The sequence below is a fragment of the Ananas comosus genome, linkage group 20 (genome assembly GCF_001540865.1).
Source record: "Ananas comosus cultivar F153 linkage group 20, ASM154086v1, whole genome shotgun sequence".
NCBI classification, from domain to species: Eukaryota; Viridiplantae; Streptophyta; class Magnoliopsida; order Poales; family Bromeliaceae; genus Ananas; species Ananas comosus.
Window position 1 is genome coordinate 7,896,939 of NC_033640.1, and position 11,970 is coordinate 7,908,908.

Genomic DNA, 11,970 nt, shown 5'->3' on the forward strand with positions numbered 1-11,970 from the left:
CTGAGACAGTTTGGTAAACATTTCACCACACTCTGTGCCTAAATTTTAAATTCTATTCTAATATAAATGTTTTCTTGTCGAAATCTTAAAGCTGTATTCAAGGGTAATTTTTACGAGGGATCATTCAATTATATTATGAAATCTCGTTCAACCAGATTCTGACGCTAAAGTTCAGAAAATACAGGATCATTAAACAAGATTTCTAATAATAGGTTAAATAAATAGTGAATGATCCCTCTTCATGAATGATAATATTTTACAATTAAAAATTGTTTACTTTTGAAAAACATAAAGTATTATAAAAAATAATAATGTGGACTTTTCCATTTCTACAATCACGTGACAATCACTTGCTAGCATATTTTACAAATTTTGTTGGATTTAACAGATAAGTGGTGTGTTGACTGTTAAAATTGCTCATATAATTTTTTTTTAAAAAAAAACTTTTGTCTATAAGTTTGGGAGATTATCTATAAAAAATAGAGTAATGCTTCAATACACGATATAAATTTTGACCATTTATTTTTCTTAATAGATGGTTTAGATTTAATATATGACTCTAGAGGTGACCTACTATTAAAGCATAGGTACCTTTCACCAGCAGTTTTATCCAACTAAAAATACTGTGACTTTATCGACCGTCCCTAGAGCAAGTGACAAAGAGCTTGGTGGTTGGTACCCAAGACCCAAGTTCGAATCCTAGTTGATTCACATTTCTAGCTAAGTTTATTTCTAAATAAAATAAACGAAGCGGGTAGCGTGCTATCTATCTCTCAAAAAAAAAAAAAAATACTGCGACCTTTTCAAATTCCTACAACTATAGTTGGATTTCAAATTATAATCAAATTGAAATTTAAATTCAAAACAACATTTAAAACTTAATTATAAATCAAATTCAATTTTTTTAAATATAAAACACAAATTTAAAATAAAACTTTCAGTTCCAATTCAAAATTTCAATTAAAATCAAAAATTAAAATTTGGCTTTAAAATTAAAAGTTCAATTTAGATTCAAATTTTAAAGTTTAATATAAATTTCAAAACTAAAATTTTACATTACAATACCAACTTCAAAAATTAAATTTAAATTCAATAGTTTTTTGAGCTGGATACTTAACAAATTGAGTATTATCTAATTTGGTAAGTTACCAAAGTAAATCAGATATTTAATATTTATAGGATGCTGACAAATTTAGTATATATTATTAATTTTTTTTCCAATATTCTCATATTGACTATTCAATTATATTTTTTACTAATTAAAAATTAAAATTTAATATTTATGATGTATTGAAGCATTCCTCTAAAAAAAAATAACCAGCCAAGAAATTAAGATATTGAAATTACCAAAAAAATATATATATATATATGCGAATACTCTTTTTCTACAAAATTTCACAGCTGCTATGGCTGTAACCAACAATTCACATTATTAAAACTAACTTAATAACACAACATCATTTAAATATTATTAATATAGCCAAAAACACAATTTTCAATTTCAATCCTTTGGATTTTTTTTTGGCTCCGTACATAAATATATGAATATAATTAATTGCTATGCTTCTGCCCAATCCTCTTTTTTTTTTTTTTGTTACGTACATGAATACTCTCTTTCTCACAAGTTTTCCTCCTAACACCAAAAAGATACCAAGAACAGAAACCCTTTCTCCTTCATCGATCAAATCATTCGCGGCGGCAGCGGCGGCGGCGACTGCGGCGGCTTCTTTAGACCGTGTAGTGCTGTTGGATGGTCTCGATGTCGAGCCCCTTGAGCTTCACCACTGACTCCACATGCCCCTTCAGTGTGTGCAGCTCCCTAAGCCTGCAAGAAAAACACAATATATGCTTAGCCTGCTGCTGAGGTTCATCTTGTGTGAATCTCAATATATGCTCGTGTGTCGACGCACCTGGCGACCTCCGCGCGCCTCTTGGCCTGCTCCGCGATCTCCGACAGCTCCCTGTAGCTCTTGTCGCTGAAGAAGCCGGAGGCGTCCGGCGGCTGGAGCCCGTGCAGAGTGCGCTGCGCCAGCGCCCACTGCGCCTCCCTCTCGCCCCTCCCGTAGTCCTTCTTGTTGGTGAAGGCCGTCTAGAAAAGAAAAATCATCGGCTTATCGAATTATCTATCTTTCTAGTCGTACGTGAAAAGGAGGAGGAGGGAAATGTGAAATAAGTATTCTAAAAGCTTAAGCGGTTAGAGAACGGTGTTTATATATTTTTTATATTTAACAAGAAAGGGGATGGGGATACCTTGTTTTGGATAAGGTTGTCCCAGGCCTTGCCGCTGAGAGCGTAGCGAATAATGAACTTGAGAATGTCGAGAGGGAAGTAGGTGACGAGGCTGTAGACCCAGATCACTCCGGCCCAGCCCCATCCGATGCCCTGGATCCTGGCGAAGCCCCAGGTCGCGTACACCGCGACCGCGGTAGCCACCTACAAGAAAACCCATCGGTACTTATTCTTTTTTTTTTTTTCCTTATCGATCAGTACTCGGCGATTCCGAAATGTATGTATGGCTCACCAGCTGTGCGGCGATGAAAGCGGTGACGAGCAAGAGACCGGGGCGCTCGATAAAGGACCAGCTCCTCGACCTCGTAACGAAGATGAGCGCCTGGCTGATTATACTCACCTGGAGGTACAGTGCCGACATAAGTTCGTCCTCATGCTCCCTGATCGACCTCACTCCAAAGATTTGCTGCATCCATATATACATGTAATGAATGAATTACTTGATCAATCCATATATATCTATACTGTATATAAAGGCGTATAGGAATGACAGACGGAATGAGACTAAGACTACGTACTGGGAAGAAGTCGGTGTCGTGGGCAATCCAAAAGAAGACGACGGTCATGACGGCCATGTAAGCGCCGAGGACGACGCCGGTGGCGAAGATCTCGCGCAGCTTCCAGGAGTCGGGGAGGGGGGAGGGCTTGACACGGTCCTTGGAGATGGTCATGATGGTGCCGTCGTTGAGGATGGCAATGATGAGGACCATGAAGGGGGAGAAGTCGAAGCGCCAGATGAGGGCGATGAGCAGGAAGCCGAGCACGATGCGGATGGTGATGGAGACGGCGTAGATGGTGTAGTTCTTCATGCGCTGGAAGATGGCGCGGCTCGTCAGCACCGCGCTCACGATCACGCTCAGCCCCGGCTCCGTCAGCACGATGTCCGACGCGCTCCGCGCCGCGTCCGTCGCGTCCGCCACCGCGATCCCGATGTCCGCCTTCTTCAACGCCGGCGCGTCATTCACACCATCCCCTGTCATCCCGCAGATGTGCTTCCTCTCCTGCAGCCTCTTCACGATCTCGTACTTGTGCTCTACATGCAAAAAAATTATCTTGCCATTTAGATTAAGAATTTCATCTAATAGATCGAATATGCATACTGATCAATCCACTGCTTGCTTACCTGGGAAGACTCCGGCGAAGCCGTCGGCCTTCTCGATGAGCTCGTCGATGGGGAGCCCGGTGACCTCACTGCTCTTGTCTCCGAGGAGAGTCGAAGACGGGTACATGTTGGTGCCCATGCCGAGCCGGCGCCCGGTCTCCTTGGCAATGGCGAGCTGGTCGCCGGTGATCATCTTGACGTTAACGCCGAGGTTGAGCGCACGGCGGATGGTCTCAGCGCTGTCGTGCCTCGGAGGGTCGAAGAGGGGCAGCAGACCCATGAACTGCCACGGGCCGCCGGCGCTCTCCTTGCTCGCTTCCGGCACCTCCTGCCTGGCGACGCCGAGCGAGCGGAGGCCGCGGTCGGCGAAATTGTCGATCAACTGATGGACCTTCTTCTTGGTGTCCTCTTTCAGGTTGCAAAGATCAATGATCTGAAATGGATACATATATACAATTAACAGGTGAAAAAAGATAAACAGGTATATATATGTATACATATATTATTATCCAATATATGCGTGCATGCATGCAGTACCTGTTCGGGAGCGCCCTTGCTAGCCCGGTGCCACTTGCCGTCGGAGTCGATGTAGGTGATAGCGGTGCGCTTGTCGACGGGATTGAAAGGAAGGAAGTGGACCTCCTGAATCCCGGCGCGCGCCTCCTTGGGGTCGGCCAACATTCCGACGATGGACGCGTCGATCGCGTCTTGGTTCTCCACCCTCGAGGCCCTCGCGGCGAAGAGCATCACCGTATCTCTGTCCATGTCCTTCCCCAGCACCTGCACAATTACACAATTGTTCGTTTTCATGAGCATGCGATCGATCATATTAAGATTGGTTGGTTAGTTAAGAGAAAGAATGGGATACATATATATATGTTACCTCAATCAGGTTCTTGTCGACGGTGAGCTTGTTCAGAGTGAGGGTGCCGGTCTTATCGCTGCACAGCACGTCCATGCCGGCCATCTCCTCGATGGCAGTCATCCGCTTGGTGATGGCCCCCTGCTCCGACAAGCGGTGGGACCCGATGGCCATGGTGACCGACAGCACGGTGGGCATAGCGATCGGGATCCCTCCGATGAGCAGCACCAGCAGGTTGTCGATCCCGTCGCGGTACCGCCTGTACTGGATCGGGTACATGACCACGATCTCGATGAGCATGCCGACCGCGATCGAGCATATGCAGAAGTTGCCGATGGCCGTGAGGACCTTCTGGAAGTGGCCGACGTTGTTGGTGCTGTCGACGAGGTGGGCCGCCTTGCCGAAGAAGGTGTGCACGCCGGTGGCGATCACGATGGCCTCGATCTCCCCTTGCTTGCACGTAGAGCCCGAGAAGACCTCGTCGCCGGGGTTCTTGGTCACGGGGAGCGACTCTCCGGTCAGGGCCGACTGGTCGATCTTGAGGGGATCGCCCTCGAGTAAGCGAGCGTCGGCCGGGATGATGTCGCCGAGCTTGATGCTGATAATGTCGCCCGGGACAAGGATCGCCGCGTCCTGCTCCGACCACTTCCCGTCCCTCAACACCTGCGCCGAGCAATAAGAAGAGAGTTTGCTTTAGACTCCGCACACTGCACTTGAAATAACCATGATGGCCGGTGATGTATATTCATACGGTCTCACCTTAGTCTTGGGGGCGAGGCCGGCCATGAGAGCGGCGGCGGCGTTGCCGGCGTTGTTCTCCTCGATGAAGCTGATGGTGGAGTTGATGATCAGGAGGACGACAATGCCGACGAAGTCCTGCCAGTCCGGAGGCTTACCCTGCACGCGCGCACCCACACACGCGGTTATCATTCTCCGCCATGCGAAGCTCGGAAAAAACCTTAATAAACATATGCAGCGACGTATTTACGTACGTACCCCTCCGTTGGCGAGAACGATGGCCATGATGGCGGCGATCTCCATGACCCAGGAGAGCGGGTTCCACATGAACCCCAGGAACTTGAGGAACTTGCTCTCCTGCATGCGATATATTTACATTAATTTACACAGTTAAACGTGGAAGGCGATAGAGGTAGTAACAAAAAAGAAAAAAAAAAAAAAGAAAAAAAGAGAGAGCTAGCTAAGTAACGAATGCAAGCAAGAAGATCACACCGTCTTCTCCTCGAGCTTGTTGGGCCCGAACAGCTGGAGCCGCTGCTCGCCCTCGGCCGAGCTGAGCCCCTCCCGCGAGCATTTCAGCTGCTCGAACACTTCCTCCACCGGAATCCTCTCCTGAGATGAGTTAAGAAAAAAAAAAAAAACAATCATACAAATCTTTACTAAGAAAGAAGAAGAAAGAAGAAGAGAGAATATTAATATTAGAAACAATCATACAAGATCGACGGTCTCGTTCTTGACATCCTCCAAAGAAATAGAGGCCATCTTTTTTTTATTCCCCTTTTACTTGCCTTTTATTATTATTTTTATTTTTTGTTTGCTTTTTTTCACAGAGAGAGAAATTAATTAAGCTAGAGAGCTGTAAATGAAGCGTGGAAGGGAGAGGGAGAAGAACAAATAGTGGCTCATAAGAGCCCCTCGTCCTTGTTCTTTTTCTCTCCTCTCACCTCCTAGATCTCGAGCTCTATCTCTCTCTCTCTCTCGTTTATTTCAAAGATTGGGCGTTCATTGGGGTGGGGGGTGTGCACCGGCCCCAGGTTATGTACTGGGGAAGACGAAAGAGGGAGTGGCCATGGTTCCCCCGCCTTACATTTGGAATGTGGGGCCCAACAACCGAAGCGCCGCGCGGTTAGCGAGGATCGGCTCCTGCTGCTCCCGAGGGATTCAGGGAACGGTTCCAACGGTCGGGACCGAAGAGATGGTAAGGTGCCCACAAATTTTTTTAAAAAAATAATAATAAAAATAAAAATAAAAAATAGAAGCATAAATTTAGAAGAATCTATATTACCTGGACTCGGTCCACCACGTCAACTGCGCACCGCTTGTGCTGATTTGCACTTCAACCACCCCGCAGCTGTAGTGCAAGTAGCAAAAAGTTTGATAGTTGATATTCAAAGTTTTTAAGTTTGAAACCCAATTGTTTCGCATTTTTAGTTAAATTTATTTCTAAAAAAAAATATAAAACTAGTTGCATATTATATTTCTCTCTTAAAAAAAAAAAAAACACAAATCTATTCTATGTACAAGTATAAATTTTATTTTGTTTCTTTATGGATTTGGAAACGACTAAATTTTATCATATTTTTTATCATCACTTACTGTTCCCTTTGGACACGTTGGGACGGGAGAGGATTTTGGTAAATTTTTAGTGGATCAAGACGGATCAAAAGAAAGAGAGGAGTTATCTGTCTTCCGCTTCATTTTCTTAGCCAATCGAAGTGGACTCCAAGCTAATTTCTTTTAAAAATTTTTTGTCTTCATTTGCCGCCTCATTCAACAGGAACCGAGAGGCGGGGACTCCACCAACCTAGATTTATTTTTATTTTTAGTACTAACAAATTTTATTAAGCAACCTTAAATGGTGACTGCCTAATAAAGTATAGGATGATAAATTAAAACAATGCTAGAAATTCCTTGCGCATTTACGCAAGATGAAAAAAAAAGAAAAAAATTGATTGGAGATTATATTTCTTTTCCTCTTGCTCTTTTCTTCTCCAAATCTCCCTTACGCAGTAAATTACACATTTTCCAAAATTTTAAGATGTCCTATTTAGAAATAGTAATATAAAAAGAAGAGTGAACTTCAAATGCCACCCATATAGTTTCGCACTTTCTCACTTTAGTACTTAAAGTATATCAAGTTAGTGTCCTGTGGTTTTATTTTTGTCTTTTCATTAGTTTTTTCGTTAATGTTTTATTAAATTATATATAAAAAACTTCAGATATCCCATCTAGGTTTATCGAATATTCACTTTAATATTCTTTAGTTTTAACTTTATCATTGATTTAACGAAAAAAATTAGTGGAATCGATAATAAAAAGATAAAAATAAAACCAAAAGGTATTAAATTGATACACTTTAAATCATAGGGTACTAAAGTGAGAAAATGTGAAACCAAGGTGTGATATTTGAAGTTTTTCCTAAAAGGAAAATTACCGGAGCAGTACTCAGTAGCACAAATGGTGGACTAGGTTCATCTGATAATTAACCCTACTGTTCAATTAATTAAAAGCTAATTTGTTTTACTTTGAATTATCTTATTTATTGCAAGTTAGAATGATTGAATTGAAAATAAGTGAAGAAACAAGGGGTTGTCGGATCGTTGGCGCTAACCATTAATCCCAAAAGCTCGAGCTGTTAGAAATACGCAACCAATTCACTTAAAGCGTACAGAAACAGCGCCCACGGATCTCGATTGTGACTCGGCCCACCTGGCCTCACGCCACTTCGAACATGACTCGGCCCAACCCAGCCTCACGCCATTTCGAACATGACTCGGCCCACATGGCCTCCCGCCACAGGGCAGGATGCTGGCCCAAAGCCAACAATCCCCCCTCCAGCACCTGCACACATTTGCAGCATACAGGAATCGAACCCGTGACCTCTGGCTCTGATACCACTTTTAGATCGTTAGCGCTAACTATTAATCCCAAAAACTCGAGCTGTTAGAAATACGCAACGAATTCACTTAAAGCGTACAGAAACAGCGCCCACGGGTCTCGATTGTGACTCGGCCCACATGACCTCCTGCCACAGGGCAGGATGCTGGCCTATTTAAGCCAACAATCCCCCCTACAGCACCTTCATACATTTGCAGCATACAGGAATCGAACCCATGACCTCTGGCTCTGATACCACTTTTGGATCGTTGGCGCTAACCTTTAATCCCAAAAGCTTGAGCTGTTAGAAATACGCAACCAATTCACTTAAAGCGTACAGAAACAGCGCCCACGGATCTCGATTGTGACTCGGCCCACCTTGCCTCACGCCACTTCGAATATGACTCGGCCCAACCCAGTCTCACGCCATTTCGAACATGACTCGGCCCACATGGCCTCCCGCCACAGGGCAGGATGCTGGCCCAAAGCCAACAATCCCCCCTCCAGCACCTGCACACATTTGCAGCATGCAGGAATCGAACCCGTGACCTCTGGCTCTGATACCACTTTTAGATCTTTAGCGCTAACTATTAATCCCAAAAACTCGAGCTGTTAGAAATACGCAACGAATTTACTTAAAGCGTACAGAAACAACGCCCACGGGTTTCGATTGTGACTCGGCCCACCTGGCCTCATGCCACTTCGAACATGACTCGACCCAACCCAGCCTCACGCCATTTCGAACATGACTCGGCCCACATGACCTCCTACCACAGGGTAGGATGCTGGCCCATTTAAGCCAACAATCCCCCCTACAGCACCTGCATACATTTGCAGCATACAGGAATCGAACCCGTGACCTCTGACTCTGATACCACTTTTAGATCGTTGGCGCTAACCATTAATCCCAAAAGCTTGAGCTGTTAGAAATACGCAACCAATTCACTTAAAGCGTACAGAAACAGCGCCCACGGGTCTCGATTGTGACTCGGCCCACCTGGCCTCACGCCACTTCGAACATGACTTGGCCCAACCCAGCCTCACGCCATTTCGAACATGACTCGGCCCACATGGCCTCCCGCCACAGGGCAGGATGCTGGCCCATTTAAGCCAACGGGGGTGACATAAAGAATAGTTTAAAAAATTTTAATGTTTTCTTTTGGGCATTAGAGTGGTGTGCACATGTTAGATCCAAGATTCCAATAAAAAATTGTCTCTATATTTTTACAAAATAGTAAAATAATGGACTTATATTTTACAAATTATAACAAAAAATACGCATTAATGGTCCTTAAATATTGAAGTTTAGATATAGAAGCTTTTTTAGTTTATTATTTCTTTTAAATACGCTAGTTGAAGTGCGGGTGCAATACATGTTTTATACAACATAAATTAAAATTTTAAAAAATAGTTTTATATGTGAATTTTAATAATTAAAAAAAATTATATGATTGTAATCATGTAACATGGCAAAAATATAGAAAGGATTATAGTAAGATTTAACTAATTTCGGCATAAATTAAAATTTACAAGGGCATTTAAAGAATAGTTGTGTTTTAAAAATATAAAATTGACAGACCCAAATATTTATTTGCTTCTTTCACATAAAAAATAAATTTTAAAAAAAATAATTTTATTTAAACTTTAAATAATTTCTTTTTAAAAGTTGATAGAATTTAAATTTTTACATAAAACTAATGAATTTTATTTTAATTAAAAATAGAGAGAATCTTATTAGATTTTATCAAGTTTGATTTTATCTATTAAAGTTAAATATGTTAAAAAATTAAATTATATTGACAGATAACTTAAACAATTATTGAAATCTAAAGTCAAATAAAAGCTAACAAAAATATTTTAAATATAGGTGTATTTGGTTACATATTGTAAAATAAAATGTTACTCTTCAATTTAGATTATATAGCAAATATAAAGCCTTCAAATCCTAAACCTAAACCGGCAAAAATTAAAGCCCGTTGAGTTATTTTGTATTAGATTAGTTTAAATAGAGAATAATTTGATCTAATATGTTAGAATATATCAAATTAGATTTAATTATGATTATTTATATAATCTGGCATTATCTTTTAAATAATGTTGGTAAACATTAGGAATTAAAGTTTATTAATAATTTTTTTCAAATATATTTTAATAGTACAAAATTAATGTCATTTTGCAATTACTTATCGTACTTTATTAGTTTAAAGATAATAACTATTCAGCATCAAATAAATAAATAAATAGATATATAGAGAGAGTTTTTATCAAATTAGATTAATTTGTACGGCTTAATATAATAATATAGATATAGATTATTGTTATTTTTTAACCATAAATAATTATTTTCTCTGTTTTGATTTGCCGTAATAAAGCTATAAATCATTTTCTATTAAACAGTAAACAAATTTTATTAAGAAAAATGCTACCTATTTACATGGGTGAACCTCTTATAGCCCTGTATTCTATGGTTTAGAAAATTCCAAATGGGGCTTTTTGTAATAATAATTATAAAAATTGATAAGATAAGTAAACTAATCCTAACCATAGGAAGCCCAGAATGTAAATTTTACACCAAAGCTCTAGGTTTGCATGCATGCATGTAGCATTGCTGATCTTTTATTACACAAGGGAAAACTTCAAATACCATTCCTGTGATTTTGCATTTTTTTACTTTAGTACCCTGTGGTTTAAAGTGTATCAATTTAATACCATATGGTTTCACACTTTCTCACTTTAGTACCCTGTGGTTTAAAGTGTATCAATTAATACCCTGTGGTTTCATTTTTCTCTTTTCATCGGCTCATCTGTTAATATTTCGTTAAATTATATACAAAAAACTTCAGATACTCTATCTAGATTTATCGAATATTTACTTTAGTATCCTTTATTTTTAACTTTGTCACTGATTTTTTTTTCCTCTGTTAATATTTCATTAAATTATATATAAAAAACTTCATATACCCTATCTAGGTTTATCGAATATTCATTTTAGTACCCTTTAATTTTAACTTTGTCACTGATTTAACGAAAAAAATTAATGAAATGAATAATAAAAAGGAAAAAAAAAATCACATGGTACTAACTTGATACACTTTAAACCACAAAGTACTAAAGTGAGAAAGTGCGAAACTACATGGGCTAACTTGATACACTTTAAACCATAGATTTTTTTTTTTTTTTGAGAGATAGGTAGCACGTTACCCGCTTCGTTTATTTCATTTAGAAATAAACTTAGCAAGAAATGTGAATCAACTAGGATTCGAACTTGGGTCTCGGGTACCAACCATCAAATCCTTTGCCACTTGCTCTACTGCTCTAGGGACGGTCGGTCCATAGGATATTAAAGTGAGAAAGTGTGAAACTACAAGAGGGGTATTTGAAGTTTACCCATTAATTACACAATAAAGAGTTTGTACAAAGAGCATTCCTGGCACTGACCTGGAAGCAAGATTGCTTTTCAACATGACAACAAACTCGAAGGATAAGTCACTGGTTATTCCCATAGGTTTTTTTTTTTTTTTTTTTTTTTTTTTTTTTTTTTTTTTTAGAGATAGGTAGCACGCTACCCGCTTCATTTATTTCATTCAGAAATAAACTTAGCTAGAAATATGAATCAACTAGGATTCGTATATATATTTCCAAGGAAGCATAAACATGAACCGATTTAGCTCTTTTAGAGATCCAAAGTGTTAAAAACAAAAATTACAGTCACTTTTAGCAATATAACGAGCTTGGTGGATAAGCCACTAGCTAATCCATCAACACATCTCCACGGTAGCACAAAAGGTGAACAGAGTAAGCTTTCAAACATCCAAAATATAAAAAATAAAAAATAAATTAAAAATAAAGATTAAATATAGGCTTCGTTTGGGATTGCGAGGAGATTGCGTTATATGCGGTGAGAAAGGACGATGGAAAAATACTCTGTTTGTTTCCATACATAATATTGCGTTTCACATATTGCGGTTAGTCGGTTACGATATATTTTCTACGGTTCCATCGGAGAACACAGAAGCATATTCCTATATGCTTTTTCTCAACTCTATTCTATTTAATAGCGTTAGATCCACCTCAATACCAAACTAAGCCTAAATATAGGTGA

At 40.1% G+C, this 11,970-nt stretch overlaps 1 protein-coding gene across 1 annotated transcript; it reads right to left on the reverse strand.

Annotated features, from left to right (window-relative positions):
• On the reverse strand, window positions 1,580-6,008 carry LOC109725548 (plasma membrane ATPase 4-like). The gene is made up of 12 exons (XM_020254783.1): window positions 5,706-6,008; window positions 5,484-5,603; window positions 5,250-5,348; window positions 5,013-5,150; window positions 4,275-4,916; window positions 3,929-4,171; window positions 3,413-3,824; window positions 2,808-3,322; window positions 2,522-2,695; window positions 2,251-2,433; window positions 1,911-2,089; window positions 1,580-1,825 (listed from the first exon to the last, which is right to left on the reverse strand). Exons 1-12 carry the CDS (start codon window positions 5,751-5,753, stop codon window positions 1,729-1,731), a joined length of 2,850 nt encoding a protein of 949 aa, XP_020110372.1. The 5' UTR covers window positions 5,754-6,008; the 3' UTR covers window positions 1,580-1,728.